Here is an 18,041-nt window from a genome sequence, read left to right as displayed (position 1 = left end):
TGGGTTGCTTCGAGACCCTGCAAGCCAAGGCCATAGGTCAAGCCAACCCGCACGCACGCACGCATCTGCCTGCCCTTCCGTTCCCCACCCAGGTTGTTGGCAGATTCCCCCCCCCCCCCCCCCCACTCCACGCTGCCGGCCGCTGTGCTCTGCCAATCACGCCGAGGAAAACGCGGGGGAGGGAGACTTGTGCTGACCGCTGACGAGTTTGGTGGCGGAGGCGAGGCTCGCGGTCGCGGGCCACGGCACGGCACCACGGAATGAAGTGGATGGCCGGCCAGGCGACGCCGAGGCTTTCGATTCGTCGTAGCAGGAGCCAGGAGCACACGTACGGGGCTGGGTGGCTGAAGTGGACGGCGCGAGCTGCCGGCAGGTCCGGCGTCGCCGTCGCGGCCGTTCGCTCGCCGCCGGTCGTTGCATTGATGGACGCCAAGGAAGGGGATGGCTGCTGCTGGTTGTTGCACGACTTGCGGGCAGCGCTAGCTAGCTATAGCTCCGCAGAGTCCAGAGCGGGGGATTCGCACGCGCGCGTCATGGGGACGATCGGCTGCTCCACCGCGGAGTTGTGTCGTGACGAGCGACGGTGTCCGGTTCCTCGTAGCACGGCGCGGCAGTGCGGTTTACTTACTCCTGACCTCTGATCTTACGCTTCGGCACCACTAGTTACAGGTTTTTACACATCTGGGGGCATTATTGCCTGCATCGCGCTCGCATCGCTGTATGTCAACTTCAGGTCAGAAGAAAAAAAAAAGGTGGATGGAGAGGGCAGATCATCGGTGCGCAAAAGGAGTGCTATGGTATCATTCCCCGCCGGGCTACGGCGCGCGAAGCGCCTTTTTGAAATCTCTGCTGCTCGAGCCGGGATTTCTGTCTCTGTGTGCGCTTGTCGACTAGTATTTGCCGATCTGGATAAGGATGAGAGCCATCGTGAAAGATGGTGGTGCTTCTCACAGGGGTGAAGCCAAGGCATGCAATACTCAGTTTCTAGAAGAACTTTGTTCCAAAAATGGAGCCAGCTCTATGTTTTGCTTCCTGTATGTGTAGTAAACTTGGAGGCAAGAAAAAAAGAAAGAAAAATAGGGGGGAACCCCAGACCGATGGGCCTTCAACCAACACCTAGAGATACAATTGGATAGTCAACGGACAGTTTTGCACTAATCCTTAGTTCATTTTGTTATATACTTTTCTCGCTTTCTTCATCAGCTCTTTTTCCTCCCCTCTCATCAGTCATTCCCCTTGCTTCCAAAACCGCTTGGAGCCGAACACAGCAGCAAGGCACCCTCGCCCCTTTCTCATGCCAGATTCATCTCTGCCTGCCACTTCCATCTCGTGAAAACGAACGGGGGCGGGGGGCCAATAGAACAGTATAGCGAAATCCACCTCCTAGCTAGAAAATCGCAGAACTCGGTGCGTACACGCGACACTATCGTGCCCGTGCTGCCTGAGTAGTGCCCTGACCGCACGAACCATAGCGTTTTTTATAGCTACGCTTAACTACCCGGAATTGGCATTTGCTTCAGGAAAAAGACAGGGTTCAACGGACTAGGACCTCTGAGAGTCACGTCAGCACCTCGGCCTCCGCGTGGCCTCATCCTCTCTTTCCTCTGACCCTCCAGTCTCGATCGATTGTTCGACTGCTTTTTTTTTTTTTGGAAGATTGTTCGACTGCTGGTGTGCTGATGAGCAGTCGCCCATCGCCGTCGCCATCAGTCGAGTCCTGCATTTCACATGTAAAAAAAGAAAAAGAAAAACCTGCATCTCTTCCTGTCTAGCAGGCCCAAAACGTTTTCAAGACGAAAGCGCAGCAGGGACCGGGCCGTGAGCCTCGATAAAATATGGGCCCCCCAAACAGGCCCAAACGAGACCCATCGCAATAAAAAAAAAGTTTCTGAAAAAACAACTCAAAAAAGAAGAATAATATCAAATGCATATTATGTGGCGTAAGGCAAACATGCGCATTACCCAAAAAAAAGGGGCAAACATGCGCATGCTAAAATTCCATTTAATGATTGAATGAGCAAGCATTTTTTTAAATAAAAAGGAGATAAACCTAAGACTTTTTTTTTTGAACCAAAAGGCAAGAGCCCTGCCGCTCAATTAAGACGATAGAAAATTATTTACAAGAAATGTTAGCACAACAGGATGCCAAAGGACTTCCAAAGGCTAACCAACCCACACGACGTGGTTAAGCACAAACACGACACACTACCAATAAGCCTAAGACTTAACATCGCAATGGCCCCAGATTCTGGCGGCAAGCATTTCTTCAAGTAGTTTGGATGCACATACCCTAGAACATCACTCAACCCGTCAACCGCTATCGGAAAGGAGCAATATTCAGAAATTCGGAGGCAGATATAGTACAAAGTATGGAAGTGCTGACATCGACAGGAGCCAGCAGCTTGAACGCAGGCAGAACATGGATAAGATTCTTATGCAAAGATTGACAGCAAATTCACGGACAACATAGTACATGGGATCAGCCGCGCTGTTGAGTGAAAGCAGAGAACATGAGTGATTCTTCTTGTCTGGACGGAAATTTCTGGTCACATGGTGACCGAGGCAGCTCAAGTATAATGATTTGTAGCCAAACAGATCGCCAACCTATGGGCAATGATTTGTGGCCGATCAAATCTTCAACCAGCGAAAAGGAAAAGTCTCGCCTTTCGAATTGCAGTCGACATATGTTCATGAAAAAGTTCAGCCAGGCAGCCATGTTCATGGAATAAGTTTAAACTTTGAAAACTGATAGTGCACTGCGTTGCAACACTTGTAAGCAAAAAGATGTGTAAGGAGGCAATGACAACTATAAACACAAAAGGCAGCATTGGGTAAACAAAATACATACAATGCCTTGGAACGAAACTTATGTGTTTGTTGAGGTATACAAGCCACAGAGGAAACATGGAACATAATATCACCCTATATGTTACACTAAATTGTACAAACATGCACGCCAGTGTGGCTCGGAGGGCACCAAATGCAAGGCTTTGGGGGCAAATTTACAATGTTCACGATTGCCACCAAATGCATCCATCTTCATTCTTCTTAAGCTATGCTCTTACGTGGTGAAGGATTAGGATATGAGAAACTGGCAGGTGCAAATGCTGTTTAATTATGCATTAAAAAACATCGCTCAGATACTATGTTTTTAAAGCGGTAAGGCGAGGCGAGGCGATCCACCACTGCCTTATCGCCTAGGCGACGCCTAGGCGGGCTAAGGCGAGACCTTAAGCAAGGCGAGCCGCCACCGCCTTGTCGCCTAGGCGACGCCTTGAAAACAGAGCTCAGATATTTCATCGAGCTCTAACTAGCCCTACTTAGTTTCCTGAGCTTCAGAGGGATAAAATTGTTTGAATCAGCATTCCTTTTGGTGCCAAAACTGGCAGGCGCAACACTGATAGGTGCAATCGCTGATGACGTGGTGTTCCTCCGAAACCTCCCCATGTTCCAATATGAGAAAGGTTCATCATGTTGGCTGCTAGAGCTAGGATCATGCCTTGCAAGATTTGGTTGTGCAGGTATCACACCATGCTGCCTATCATGCAAATCCTGCAAGAAAAGGTGGCTTATAAACAATGCCATTTCACAATTAGTTCATTAAAAGCCAGGTTTTTTTATCAGCTACTCACTCTAAGCAGTACAATATGGGTGGTTGGATACCAAAAGACCTCTTCCTATACAAACAGGCCAGTTATACACTAATACTGCCATAACAGATATCTTGTTATGATAAACTCTATCTGAATTTCTTCGCAACATCTTTTCAAAAAAAAAAATCTTCGCAACTAATCATGAACATATGAGAAAAAGGGAGCTGGTAACCAAATCATGAAACGACAATATGTCTCTACAATCATTGGTAGTTAGCACTTTATTATCCCGTACTTAGAAACAGCAATGATCAGAACTACACTAAGATGGTTCATTTCATCTGCTTTAAGATATGGGGACCATCAACAGTAGTTGCTTTACTACGTGGAAATTATGCGCCTTATTCCTGTTAATAGCATGCTTTAGTTATCATTACACAATAGTTGTTACTAGCATGCTTTAGTTATCATTACAGAATAGACCTCTAGAAGATCGAATCGCTTGGTAGTTGACTTCTAGCTAGGAACTCGCAAGACCTGACTGAGAAAATGGGAGGGGGCAGAGGTTAATAAGCCATAGGACTTGAAATTAAATCACACTAATCTTTTGGTACGATGCCATTAATCAAAAGTTCAAAACCATTCCTGTAACATAAAACATTACACATCATCTTGCAAGATGTTATCCGGTTTTTCCTACCTTGATGCAGCTCATTCAAGATTCGAGATTCTTGAATATTCATGAGCATATTAATTAATCTAGGTTATAGATTATGCAATGTTCCAGCTCTACATGATGACTTGATGTTGATAAAATGTCTAAGAGCTATTGTGACGACATGTCCATCTAAAACTTCACTTGCTGCACCTTTCAAAATACGAGGCTTTTTGTTTTAGGAATTGAAACCTAGCTCCTCTTCATCTCGAATTTGTCATCCATTTCTTCTTATTGACAATGCCACCTCGTTCCTCATAGGTTGGTCAAGTTTTTCCTTTTTTTACCATGAATCTTTTCTATTGATTTTTTTTTGTCATTAACAGCCATGGAACTGTGATCTGCCCATAAATAATATCACCATCTGGTATTTCTAGTAAACTTAGAACATTTGCTTGTATGCTTCAGCCAAGATCTTTCTCACATTAATGTTAAACTGATTACCCAAAGTGCTGGTACGTATTCAGTTTAAAAATGAAATTGGGGTTTATTTATTTTCTTGCTATGGGAATACCCCCTAAAAACCTACAAAGAATAAATCCACATTACCCACAAATATGCATGCCATAAAGCAATGCGAGACATGAAGTTGAAATCTTACATTAAGTGTTCTTATGGGAACCATGTCGAAAGCATGGTTAGGATAAGCAGCACCTACACAAACAGAAATGTAGTCATGAAATCAACATTGTGGTGGCCTTTCAGGCTCCAACTGAACTAGAAGATGTGCAAAATAATCTGCGACTTTCTGAGTGGATCTTGTTAGAAGTTGTTAGAAGATCTACATCATCTTATACCTAGTACCTCTATATATGTCTATACAAGCATGTGAAGTTATCTATATCATAGTGAAAGTATTCTCAAGGGTGACTGGACCATAAAGAAATGGATACATGTACTTCATCAATTATTTTCACTAGTCACTAACTCGCTATATTAGCAACGAATATAAGAACAAAATAGTAGCATTATCACAAGAAACTTGCTTCTGTAGCACCGTCAAGAATCCACTAACTTAGATATAGGAATTCCAACCAGTAGTGTTGATAAAGAGGAGTCATGTTTCTTAGTATGAATCAACCTATTTACCCAATTGTTTCAGAGCAGTATGTCAAATTCACATTGCTGCCTGATATTTGTACAGGGAGTAACAGAAGAAACTGCAACTTTGCTTTATCAATTTGAAGTTAAAATAGTTGTAGGCATTGAGGAACAGAGGTGCAAGGAGCTGGAAGCCTGGAATCAAGTCCGTACCTGCAGCTCTGCCCGCCAGCCAGGTGGCGGCGCAGGGGTCGCCGCCGCCAGCCATCGGCGGTGACAGCTCAGGAAATCCGCTGCAGCCGCTGTGGCTTCCGAGCCCGATCAGCGGCCTCACAGGCGCGACCTCCCCGAAATCCGCGACCGGGGTCACCGGTGGCGGCGCCGAGAGACGGAAGAACGGAGACAGCATCGGTGGTCCGCCGCCGCCGATGGTGCCGCCGGCATAATCCCCGACTGCAGCGGCTGCGCCCCACGCGGCGGCCGGCGGCGCGCCACGCAACGGGCGCGGGCTCCAGCGCAAGGGGCCGAACCCGGCGCTGCGTAGCGGGGGCAAAGGCGGCGGGGGCGGCGGCGTGCGGGACTCGTCGGTGGAGACGGCGTCCTGATGGGAAGGCGGCGTCGCGCGGCGCGGAAGGGGCGGGGGCGGGGGCCGCGGCGGCGGCGGCGGCGGGGGGTGAGGGGTGAGGTGGAGGCGGCGGATCCAGACGGAGGCGAGAGGGTCGTGCGCGGGCGGGAGGCGCTGGTGGTGGGAGGGCAGCGCGGAGCTGCGGCTTCCTACGGAGCTCCGGAGCGCGAGGTGATCCGACATGGCGAGGGCGCGCGCGCGGGGAAAGTGGAGGACTGGAGCCTGCAGGCTGGAGGAGTGCGCCGCGGGACGAACGGCTGGGCTGGGCTGACTGCTCTGCTCCTCGCGGGTGTGAACCGGACAAAGCATAAAAGGACAGTTGCGAATCGACCCCTTAATCATAGTACCGTGTCAGTCTCGTCGATGGCTACATATGATAAAGCTATGTTGTTTGGTTAGTTATACCCTGTTTCAATCCATTAGCATTTTGTATAATGTCACTGAATAATGGCACTTTTCAGTGTGTCACATGTCAAGAGAGGTGATAGTAAACAAGCTGTTATGATGAAACTTTGAGTAACTTGAATTACTTGAAGTTCACGTTGAAGGTCTATTCGTAGAACTCGTAAAAACTTCAATCATGCTCCTTTCTGTTCATCAGTGTACCGAGTAGTTTTTTCTATGGTACCGACTACCGAGTTAGTTTTGTGCTGTGAGTACACAGCCCGGACCAAGGCTTATGTGGCAGTCCAAAACAGTGCCCATGGCCAGCCCAGCCCCAGCCCAGAGCAAAAGAATGGCAATGCTTTAGGATTCGTGTGCGGCCATCCGGCCCACCCGGTGCCCTGATTTGCCCTACCGTCTCGTCTCCTTCCCTGACCCAATAAATCCGACGCGCCGACGCCTCCGTTCCTCGCTCCCCCTTCGCCGCTCCGACCCCCGAGCCCCATTCTTTCCCCCAAATCGGCCCCCCCTAAAACCCTAGCCTATCGCGATGGCCGCCTCCCCCACCGCCTCTTCCTCCTACGCTCCCACTGCCGCGGCGGCCGCGGCCGCGGCCGAGGCCACCGACGGGCCGGTGCTCAGCGTGGTCTCAAAGCGCCTCCGCGCGCTGCGGAAAAAGTACAACCGCATCACGCAGATGGAGGAGTCGCTCGCCGCCGGCAAGACGCTCAACCGCGAGCAGGAGGAGGTGCTCCGCTCCAAGCCCGTCGTCGTCGCCCTCATCGAAGAGCTCGAGCGCCTCCGCGCTCCGCTTGCCTCCGCCGTCGCCGAGGAGCTCTCCTCGCGCCCCGCTTCCGCCGCCGCCGCCGCTTCCTCCTCCGTCTCGGATTCGTCCATCCAGGACCTCCTCGCGCTCGTCTACTTCGGTTCCCTCTTCGACGTCAAGCCGCAGCACGACTTCGCCACCACGATGGTCGCGCGCGCGCACGAGCGGAACTGCTGCATCACCTATGATTACGTCACGGATGATGCGGCGGACCTGCTCGTGGAGGCAGATCTGGATGCTGTTTCTACACTTGCATCCCTCGCCGCATCGCGCCCTGCTGCTGCGGTTGGAGTCTCCCACCGCGATGCTCTTCAGGCTTGTGCCCACCATGCCCGCCTATGGCTCCGCCGTGCGGATGAGCCCATCCACCCTGACTCCACCATCACATGTGGGTATTGCTATTGGGCTTGCACTGTGATTTGGTTGAGATGGTAGGTTATTGTCACGCATTTAATCTCAATTCCTTTATCTGTAGATGCTGGGGTGAGGGCAAAGCTGGAAAGGATCATGTCATTGGACTACTACACAGCACGGACAGAGATCAGGGCAACACAGGATCTGGCTGCTTCAGTGGGGAGTTATGGACCTGGAGTTGGGCAGGCCCAGGAGAGCACGGTTGTGCCACCTCAGGCTCCAGAAGCAGCAGAGGAGAGCACGACTGTTGAAGGAAACAAGGTAAAATCATGGATGTTATATAATTCTCTCATCAACTTTTGTTTTATGTAGCGAAATGATTGTTGTCACTTTAACATCATCTTGGTTGGTGTAGATTGATGATTGATCTAGTGTACAATGCCATTATTACTGATGGCCGAGCTTGTAGATTTAACTTTCGGGTACGGGCACCATACTTCAGATTAGTTGCCTACTGTAGATGATTCATACTACCTTGTTTTATATTGTCAGAATATTACTGGTAGACTTGGATACTTTCTGGGCACTTTGTACAAAGCACTGTGTTGCATTGGTGTTTTGGAAATAGCAGCACATCACAGGAAAAAATAGTTTATTATTGTTTTGCCACGAAGAAACCCAAATATGTTTTGTTTAGTCTCACTTATATCTATTTTCCTGCACTGTCAATTCTTTGTGTGATAATAACTATATATCCTGTCATAATGTATTTAGTGTTATATATGCTTGGTGTCAACTACCTGTTGATTTTTGCTAATGGGAAGTGATATGCCTTCGGAATTGGCCACTGTTTTTTTGTTAGTGAACTACAAGTAATATCTTCCATGGCGTCAGCAAAATACTAGTTCAACAGGGCAATAATGTATTGGAGTCCAAAATTACAATCTTGTACTAAGTTGTGTGTAATAAGTTTTAATGTATTTTACAATGTTTTGCTAAAATGACAACACTGGTAGTTCAGGGTGATAATACTAGTTAACAGCTCTAGAGTGGCTTGTTAGGTTGTCATGGAAAGTTAATGTTATAGATACATAAGTACGTCAGTACTTGGTACTTGATGGTTGATGCTTTTGAGTTTGAAGGTACATTTCTGTGCTAAGTTGGGTGTGCTATATTTGTGTTAGCTAATAATTCTTGAATGGTAGGCTCTGTTAATTCCCCTGTGTTTGTTTGGAACTGATGCAGTATAAGTTAAGTATAATGGTACAGTCTTTTCTTGAATGATATATTATTTTAGTATTTGTGTTATTTTCTTTTGATAATCTAGTATTGTGGTTGCATCTTTTGGCAATATACTTGTGTCTAAGGCCATATGTTGAAGTATTAGGTGTATACTTATGCATGGAGCTAAGGTGATTCTGGCTGAGGCCATGGCGCCCTTGAAGCACTCGATTCAACCTTGTAACCATATCTGATGAGTAGATAAAAATAGCTCAAATGCTTCATCTGATCCCCTTTTAACATGTGGGTGTCACTAGCTGGCCCCCATTGATATACTTTTCTGGCTGTCCCTTTTTGAAATTGTTAATTGTTGCAATCTGTTTCTGAGTTGATCCATTAAGAAGTTCACTTTTGCGAATACTCAAGCTGTATAACTACACTTTTGAGATATTGGGTCTAGTTCTGATGACAGAACTAATGAATTTAAGACTTTAGCTTTCTTGCTGGTACCTGTCAATTTTGTCATTTAAGCTTGAACCTGGATGCTTGTTTGTATTATCATACATATGGGTACAGCAGAATAGCTACAACAGCCAAGTATTGTAAGAGATGATTGTTTTTTTGCTATATATTGCTTATTTGTTTGATGTTTTGAACCTAGGCTACAACTTCTATGTGAGTATCTCTATTATGGACTTCTATTATATTTGTTAATATTCCATGGCCACAACAATTTATGTTGGACTTGAAACTGTATTATTTGGTGTTGGTATCTGATGTTGCCTTAGGCATCCCATTTGGCCATTTGGCATAGGTTGAAGTATTTAATGAAGTCTGGAATTGTTCATTTTCATAGGTAGCAGCATTCCATGCAATAAATTTAGTGTCCCTTAGTGTCCTTGAACAGCTCTAATGGTCCAACTGGAAATTTCATAGAGAATAGCACTCACGTGTTTGTTCATGAAATGAAATGGAATTTACAGGTTCATCCATTACATTTAGAAGAACAATTGTAGTTGCAACTTGTTTATAGAACATCTTTTAGCATGTGAATCTTGTTTTTCTTATTGTTCACCCCAATTCATTTACTTTCTGATTATGATTTCCGTATGGGAGCACAAAACTACCTATCTGCCTAGGATTTTGTTATTGCCTTAGGTTATCTTAGAAAGCCATCAAGCCTGGCTGGATATCTTTCGGTTCTGATTTTATTAATTTGATCTTCTTGTTTGTTCCATTATTGAGCCTGTTCATTTATATGCTCCACATAGCTTTCTTAAGAGTGGAAAGGCAACTTGAATTTTGTGTTATTTGAAAAGTAGATGCCCACCCACCAGAAACTTAAAGTAGGTTTCAAACTGAGCTAGGGAAATTCGGTCCTTATGGCTAGATATGCCTAACTGTCACCTGGGCGATGACTTTGCAACGTTGTAAAAGCCTTGTTTTGGAAACACATGGTACTTTCTTGGATGATTATAGTGAAATGTGTGTCTATTTAAAAGGGCGTACCCAGTGCCGTAGGCTTCCCGCACTGTGCGGGGTCTGGGGAAGGGTTGTCTTTAAGCCCCAAGCCTTACCCACACAAATGTGCAGAGGCTGGGGCTCGAACCCGGGACCTTCCGGTTACAGACGGTAGGCTCTACCGCTGCACCAGGCCCGCCCTTCAAATGTGTGTCTATTTGAGAATATAAAAGTTCTCTTAGTCTCTAACTGGTCATGAATCAAACGATGTGGATAAAAGTAATGGTTCGCTCTTTGCTGCAAATTAGATCCATCGGCATGATTAGAAAAATGGCTTTAAATTATACTTGTGGTTGGTAGTTATATGCTCCCACAATTTCTCAATATTGTGACTATCTTGGTAGTAGATATTTCGAGAATATCTGATGAATGAGAGAAGCCATAGTGTTTCTTTCAAAGAAATGAAAAAAAAAAAATTCTACCTCCGTCCCAGGATATAAGGTGTGGTCAAACTTGCCATGGTCTTCAATGGCAACAAAATTATAGTTGCATGAAACTACTTTTAAATATCAATGCAATGATATGATTGTTATAAGGCAAAGTTTTTATTATACAAGATTAATCTTAGGTCAAAGTTTTTAAAGTTTGAATCTTGAATTATGTGCGCGCCTTGTATTTTTATTATTCCTCACCTTTTCATGTTTATATTTTTATTTAAGATTTTTTTGTACTTATGTCGTGGAAATGACTTGTTCCTTTTTTCTAATGAAATGGAATGTGATCTCTTTTGCTCTGTGTTTAGGCTCACCCTGCACTTGCATTATAAATATTTGCTTACGCTGTGTTGTCTTGTTAGCCTTCCTTTCATCTTCAAGTTTTAATGATGCATGAATTTATTCATAGGATGAGAAGGAAGAATCTCAGGCTACTGAAATCTACACTGACAATCAGGCTCCTGCAGTTGATGCTCAACATGTGGTACTGCTTCTCTAGCAAGTAGCAACTAATGAGTTGGCAAATAACTCCTGGTTTGGATGTTTCCTGCTTGCACTAACTGTGTAATTTCAGGATGATGATGCTCTGGTGAACCCAATTGATGAAGTCCCTTCAGCTGAAGCAGAGCAGGAGAGGTTTGAGGCTGATCTGGAGGATCAAGAACAAAAAGACCAACAGTTCGTCCAGCGTCGGCCTTACCAGAATCAGCGTGGTGGTGGTCGTGGTGGCAGAAGGGGATATCCTAATGGCCGTGGCGGACGTGGGGGCCGAGGTGGTGGGTACCAGAATGGCCGTGGTGGCGGTGGCGGTGGCGGCGGATATCAGAATGGCCGTGGTGGCGGTGGTGGGTACTACTATGATTCTGGGTACTACCAGCCGAGGAACTACAACAACAGAGGCCGCGGTGGCCGCTCGGGTGGTGGCAACTCTTACTACAACAACCACGGTGGAGGTGTGCAGGGAGGCAGCCATGGGAATCCTGGGAGGGTTGAGCTGGGTGCAAACGCCTAGCTGGCTGACTGTTTTGCTTGAGTGAGAGGAGGAGGGGAGCCATTTTCTTATTATAGAACTAACTTAGCCTGTTATTACGTTGCCTTCGGCCCCCATCTGTGAGTTATTTTGCTACTCCAATGACTGCATATGGTTGGTCGGTAATGTGGAAATACTCTGGGAAAGTAGTTTCAGGTCATATTCGTTCTGAGTTACGTCTTCATGTGTCAATATGCCCTTATTTCGTTTCATTCTGTTACTCCAATGCCTACAAGAGGTATGTCGATGCTATCTCCAGTTTTTGTCGTGACATCAGGTTGAAATGTTCCTTTCGGGATCTTTGAAGCATTTCCAGGTGCTGCCGTGCTGGCTGACAGGCAGCAGTCTTGGAACACAGACCAGCCGTTGGATGGCAAGACGGTAGCTTGGATGGCAAGTAACAATAGGGGTTGGCTCGTTGTTGCCGCCATCTAATCTGTCCGAATGCAGCCCAAGCTTGGCGTTGGCTTGGGGCTCTTCCGGTCTCCCCGGGTTTGTCCTCTTCAATGACGGTGAGTTTGTTACGCTGGTGCACAGGTCACGTGTGACGGCTCGTAGGTTGAGCTTTGGCTATGTGTTCAATGACCGTGACGCCAAGCAAAGAAATTGTTCTTCATGTTCGTTTGCGCGTGGTCATTGCCAGTAAATTACTCTTGCTTGCTTGCCTGTCTGTCTATCGTTTTGGTAGGACCCGATCAGACAGCTGACCTAGAGAATCCACCAACGCCGAGTTCCTTGTCTTCTCAGAAGCTGACCACCTCAGCAGCTCCCATCACCTGACCGTTTCTCACCCGCCCCCTCTCCCTGATGTTACACTTGTTCAGCAATAACACAAACAAGACAAGATTTCTAACCTGTTTTACTAGGCCTTCGATGACGCTCGAAAGGCTAGTTACAGGATAGGGTAAGAATTTGAGAGAAAGGACCCGGTAATTTTATCTGGCTCGCCTTCGCGTCGCAGGGCGCAGAATCATGGGCGGGGGTCGCTGCTGAGGACTGAGCCGCCATGATTACCCGCTGCACGTCGCCTCATGCAGCGGCAATCATGCCCGCGGCGAGCCCTTTCCTTGACCGCGGCGGACGCTTTGCACGCCGCTTAATCCCTGAACCGTAGGTAGGGGTGGTAATGGGCCATGGCCCTAATGGTTTCTTCACAGCCCAATAAAGCCCTTAAAATTTTTAGTTCAAAAATACATATGTTTAGAGCCCGGCCCTTTTAGGGCCCGATCCTTAGATTTTCTAGTTCAAAATGTTGGGCCCTTTACCACCCCTAACCGTAGGCGCATAGCGTAATCTAATCCGCGGATCGCCTTTCCTTGAGAGTTGAGTACCCAAAGCGCGGAAGGAAAGGGTCAAGGAAAGCGCCCGCCTTTCTCGCTGCCGCCTGCCGCCTCGCACTGTGCTTTTCGCAGCTGACATTATTAGTCCAGCAGCCCTTGCTCCTGTGGTCCTCGGAGACACGAATCGGTAGTACCAGTAGCAGTTAGTGATGGTAAACTGGTAATGGAATACGATCTCGGTACGTTTGATAGCACCAGGAGGGCGACACGGCTACAAAACATGTGGTGCGCGCGCGCACTGATCCGTGGCGTTCTTCCGATCCGAGACGGTTTATGCGCGTGGTCACAAAGATTCACACCTCGATCACAATCACGCCCGTCATCTCTCGTCACCCGACCAATTTCTTCCCGGCCTTCGCTGTCGCGCCCTTAACGCCGGGTCGTTTTCTCCCCCCTTTCTGCTGGAATCCACACGGCAGCCGGCAGCTGTCACGATGCCCCCGGCCGCGGCCAGCTGCACGTTGTTGTGGCAGCTAGTATTGTAGGCTGAGGCAAACCCCGGACCGGACCAACTCATTGGATCGACGCGAGCCACGGTGATGGTGTCGCCCGAGCCCGGAGCCCCAGGCGCATGCCCATTCCCCTCGCCCACCACCGGAGACCAGACCAGGAGATCGATCATGCCCGTGCGTGTCCCAGCCGGCAAAGGGAGGGAGGGAGAGACGCGCCGCCGCCGGCAGCCTTGGAAAGCTAGCTGTCGTGTCGTCGTGGGCGTCCCCTGGTCCCTGCCCCCTTCCAGCGCAGCGCTCGCTCCGCTTGAAATGGGCCTGCTGGCCTGCAGCCGAGAGGGCGCTGCGCTGCGGCTCAGCCCCCTCTCACCTCGCGCCTTTTTTCGCGACCCGGCCGCCCATGATCCGTCCGCCTCTAGTCGACCCCCTCCATCCATCGAAACGACGTAACCGCGAAGCAAAGCTTTCTCGCTCCTCCTCCTCCTCATCGATCGATCGCCATCTAGCATTCTAGCTCGATGTGTATTTTTGTTGACGGGATCCGGATCCTAACAGTTTTCTACGATTAACTGATCGAAGCTGCGTGTGCAGCGTGCTTCTCCTTCTTCTTCCTCCTCTCCTCTCCACCCCTTTCTCGTCCCGAGCTGTCCTCGTCGCTGCGTACTTTGGATAACTGGACTTCTTCCCTCCCGCGACCGTTTCCCAACCCTCCCTCCCGCGAGCTGCCTCGCTCATTAACTCACCCCTCCTCTCGAGTCCCTTTGCCGCAACTGTTTACACTGTCGACGCTGCACCAACAGAAATCTTTTCCCTTTCAATATGTAGAGAGAGACGCAGAGGGAAGGTGTGAAAGGTTGGGACAGAGAGAAGGTGAGAGATACTCCATGCGCAAACCGCGCCAGTAGACAGCAGCAGAGAGGAGAGAGACAAGGCGGTGCTGCCGCAGGTATACATACGGGCTGGAGAGCAAGGGGAGTAGTGCAGAGAGAGGGTCGCACAGCAGCAGTTCTTCCTCACAGTGAGAGTCTCAGGTTGCAGCTGTAAGTAGAAGGTTCTGGAAGCTTCTAGCAGGAGCGAGGCGCCATGGGCAACGTGTGCTTCTGCGGCACCACCTCCACCTCCCCCGATCAGCCTGAGGAAGCATCTGCCAAAGCGCCGCCACCGGGAGCTGCCACCAAGAGGCCGGCGACGCCTCCGAGCAGCCAGGGGACCAGCCAAGAGCCGAGCCCGAGCCCGAGGGCGCAGCCGAAGCCGAGGCCCAAGGCTAAGCCCAAGCCCAACCCGTACGAATGGGCGCCGCCGCGCGGCGGGGCGACGGCGGCGCGCGTGCTGGACGGCGTGGTGCCGCACCACCCGCGCCTGCGCGTGACGGACAAGTACCACCTGGGCCGGGAGCTGGGGCGCGGCGAGTTCGGCGTCACGCGGCTCGCCACGGACCGCGCGACGCGGGAGCGGCTGGCGTGCAAGTCCATCCCGAAGCGGCGCCTCCGCACGGCGGTGGACGTGGCGGACGTCCGGCGGGAGGTGGCCATCATGGCGTCGCTGCCCGACCACCCGGCGCTGGTGCGCCTCCGGGCGGCCTACGAGGACGCCGAGGCCGTGCACCTGGTGATGGAGCTCTGCGACGGCGGGGAGCTGTTCGACCGGATCGTGGCGCGCGGGAGGTACACGGAGCGCGCCGCGGCGGCGGCGGCGAGGACGGTGGCGGAGGTGGTGCGGGCGTGCCACGCGCACGGGGTGATGCACCGGGACCTCAAGCCTGAGAACTTCCTGTACGCCGGCAAGAGCGAGGACGCGCAGCTCAAGGCCATCGACTTCGGCCTCTCCGTCTTCTTCAAACCAGGTCAGCCGTCAGCCTCCTGCTCGCTCGCTTGCCTCCATTTGCAATTTTGCATGCGCCCCTATTCAACATGCCATCTTGTGTTCCACAAAGCAGATAGCTTGGCTGTAAATCAAATAGCGTAAAAATGTAAAATGATCCTCCAGGATCGAATTAACTATGAGAAAATTAAATTTGGCAACCTTCGGCATGACACACAGGGCCTTTCAAGAACTTTGCTGTGTGCATGCCAAATTTGGGGGCTACAAGAATCTTTACTGCTTTAACAAGGATTATTTCTATTTGTGGAAACATTTCCTTTCACTGGTTCCATTTGCACAAGATGGCTGGCGAATGTTTTTCTCTTATAAGCAATATTTTTTTTAAAAAAATGGAAAAATGCAAAAAGGATGTCAATTTTCGAGGATTTACCACTAGCGTTGTAGGCAAAAAAAATGCAAAAAGAAAAACCCAAAGAATTGTAGGCAAGAAAGTGTGCATGGCAGGCAAAACACTTTCTGCCAACGGCATGAGGAAAACACTGCAGCAAAGAACAAGTCCTGCCAACTGAGAAATCCTTTTTTTTTTCTTGGAATCTGCTGCGCCTGACGTTTCCAGTGGAAGAGTCTCGCTGAAACCGCGGCTGCAGCTAACGATCACAGCAGCGAAATGGAGGCAAAAAGTATCTGAAAAATGACAAACTGACGAAAGAGTCCACGCTTTGGGACGTCCTGTGGCCAAATTTCTTCAGCAGCTTCGTGTCTGCTATTTTCACCAGACAATAGACAGTTTATGGTCAACTTCAGTTGATGATGATGTTTATGGTTTTTTTTTCTGGATGCTTGCAAAACAGGCGAGCGGTTCACGGAGATCGTGGGCAGCCCGTACTACATGGCGCCGGAGGTGCTCCGGCGGAACTACGGGCCGGAGGTGGACATCTGGAGCGCCGGCGTGATCCTGTACATCCTCCTCTGCGGCGTGCCGCCCTTCTGGGCCGAGACGGAGCAGGGCGTGGCGCGCGCCATCCTCCGCGGCTCCCTCGACCTGCAGCGCGAGCCCTGGCCCCGGATCTCCGACGGCGCCAAGAGCCTCGTCCGCCAGATGCTCCAGATGGACCCCCGGAAGCGCCCCACCGCGCAGCAGGTGCTCGGTACGTAGGTCCTCCGATCTCTCCCTCCTCTTCGCCTCCACTGCTTCCTCTGCCGTGCCGTCTCCATGGATCGGATCCTGATGATCTTGGTGGCCGGGCAGAGCACCCGTGGCTGCAGAACGCGCGGAAGGCGCCGAACGTGCCGCTGGGCGACGTCGTGCGCGCGCGGCTGCAGCAGTTCTCGGCCATGAACAAGCTCAAGAAGAAGGCGATGCGGGTGATCGCGGAGCACCTGTCGGTGGAGGAGGTGGAGGTGATCCGGGACATGTTCGCGCTCATGGACACGGACAAGGACGGCCGGGTCACGCTGCAGGAGCTCAAGGCCGGGCTCAAGAAGGTCGGGTCCAAGCTCGCCGAGCCGGAGATGGAGCTGCTCATGGAGGCGGCCGATGTGAACGGCAACGGGTACCTGGACTACGGCGAGTTCGTGGCGGTCACCATCCACCTGCAGCGGCTCTCCAACGACGGCCACCTCCGCACGGCGTTCCTCTTCTTCGACAAGGACAGCAGCGGCTACATCGAGCGCGCCGAGCTGGCCGACGCTCTCGCCGATGAGAGCGGCCACACCGACGAGGCCGCGCTCAACAACGTCCTCCGGGAAGTCGACACCGACAAGGTACGCCGGCCACTCGCTCGTCGGCAACGCAACCCGAATTAATCCGCTACATGATCTGATGAGGCTGGGCGTGCCCTGTGGTCGCGCGCAGGACGGGCGGATCAGCTTCGACGAGTTCGTGGCGATGATGAAGGCCGGGACGGACTGGAGGAAGGCGTCGCGGCAGTACTCGCGGGAGCGGTTCAAGACGCTGAGCAACAGCCTCATGAAGGACGGCTCGCTCGGCATGGCGCGCTGAGGGAGGTCGACGACGACGCTCGGAAATCGATGCGATGCTTGGTTTTTTTGGATGCATACAGCATCAATTTGCTTGATGGTTACATATATGGCTGCCTGTCTGTATATTTGTTGAAGGATATCTGAATCTTTGGTAGGGTTAAGCTGGAGGTTTTCAGATGGTTGTGTATGAACTTTTGTGCTGGCTGTAATTACGTAGTAGTACCGTGCAAAGGAATCGTAGGCACCCCAAAATGTCCATTGCAGAATTTGTTTCGTGACGAGGTGGATTCATTCCAGAATAACAGCAGACGCGCCTTTTTTTTGGTTTTAGAGAACGCATCTGAATGCGTATTTCATTAAGAGAAAAATAGCAGACGCTCTAATTCTGTGACAGTATGATTGTACGAAAAGCACCTTTTCCTTATCGGTTTTTGAAATTTTGTAACGTGTGAGCGTCCCTCTCGTTTTGGTTTCGTGCAGGGCGAGTCAAAAACAAGTTGGTTCCACAAAATAAACAAAACTTGGCGGGTCTGCCCTCATTTCCATTCGGCCCGACTAGCAAATACAACGTGGCCACACAAGTCTAGTCGATGGTGATACAGTGATACTGACAGACCAGCCCAGCCCAGTCCACCGGGCGAATGCAGCAACGCTTCATGCAACTTGGCGTGCTGCCGTAAAAATTTCATTATGGCCAGTCGGTT

At 50.0% G+C, this 18,041-nt stretch overlaps 1 protein-coding gene and 1 pseudogene across 2 annotated transcripts; one reads left to right on the top strand and one right to left on the bottom strand.

Moving 5' to 3' along the window:
• Nucleotides 1-2,827: 2,827 nt before the first annotated feature.
• Nucleotides 2,828-6,264, bottom strand: LOC120648307 (formin-like protein 5). Of its 2 annotated transcripts, XM_039925037.1 has the most exons (4): nucleotides 5,563-6,264; nucleotides 4,910-4,962; nucleotides 3,295-3,552; nucleotides 2,828-3,143 (listed from the first exon to the last, which is right to left on the bottom strand). In XM_039925037.1, the coding sequence occupies exons 1-3, from the start codon at nucleotides 6,155-6,157 to the stop codon at nucleotides 3,307-3,309; spliced, it is 894 nt and encodes a 297-aa protein (XP_039780971.1). In that variant the 5' UTR covers nucleotides 6,158-6,264; the 3' UTR covers nucleotides 2,828-3,143; nucleotides 3,295-3,306. The 2 variants fall into 2 exon arrangements, with proteins under 2 accessions (XP_039780971.1, XP_039780970.1); XM_039925036.1 differs by having other exon boundaries at nucleotides 2,828-3,552.
• A 558-nt stretch (nucleotides 6,265-6,822) lies between these two features.
• LOC120648306 lies at nucleotides 6,823-17,667 on the top strand (annotated as a pseudogene).
• Nucleotides 17,668-18,041: the final 374 nt, after the last annotated feature.

This window comes from Panicum virgatum, chromosome 9K (genome assembly GCF_016808335.1).
Source record: "Panicum virgatum strain AP13 chromosome 9K, P.virgatum_v5, whole genome shotgun sequence".
Classification (NCBI taxonomy): Eukaryota; Viridiplantae; Streptophyta; class Magnoliopsida; order Poales; family Poaceae; genus Panicum; species Panicum virgatum.
This window is presented reverse-complemented; position numbering and strand designations above follow the sequence as displayed.

What these genes read in the sequence shown, in the direction of transcription:
- LOC120648307 (XM_039925036.1), bottom strand. Translation starts at nt 6,157, where the DNA reads ATGTCGGATCACCTCGCGCTCCGGAGCTCCGTAGGAAGCCGCAGCTCC. An exon ending in GCTGGCGGGCAGAGCTGCAG is followed by an intron (nt 4,963 to 5,562) that starts GTACGGACTTGA and finishes CTGTTTGTGTAG; the next exon opens with GTGCTGCTTATCCTAACCAT. An exon ending in TTCCCATAAGAACACTTAAT is followed by an intron (nt 3,553 to 4,909) that starts GTAAGATTTCAA and finishes CTTTTCTTGCAG; the next exon opens with GATTTGCATGATAGGCAGCA.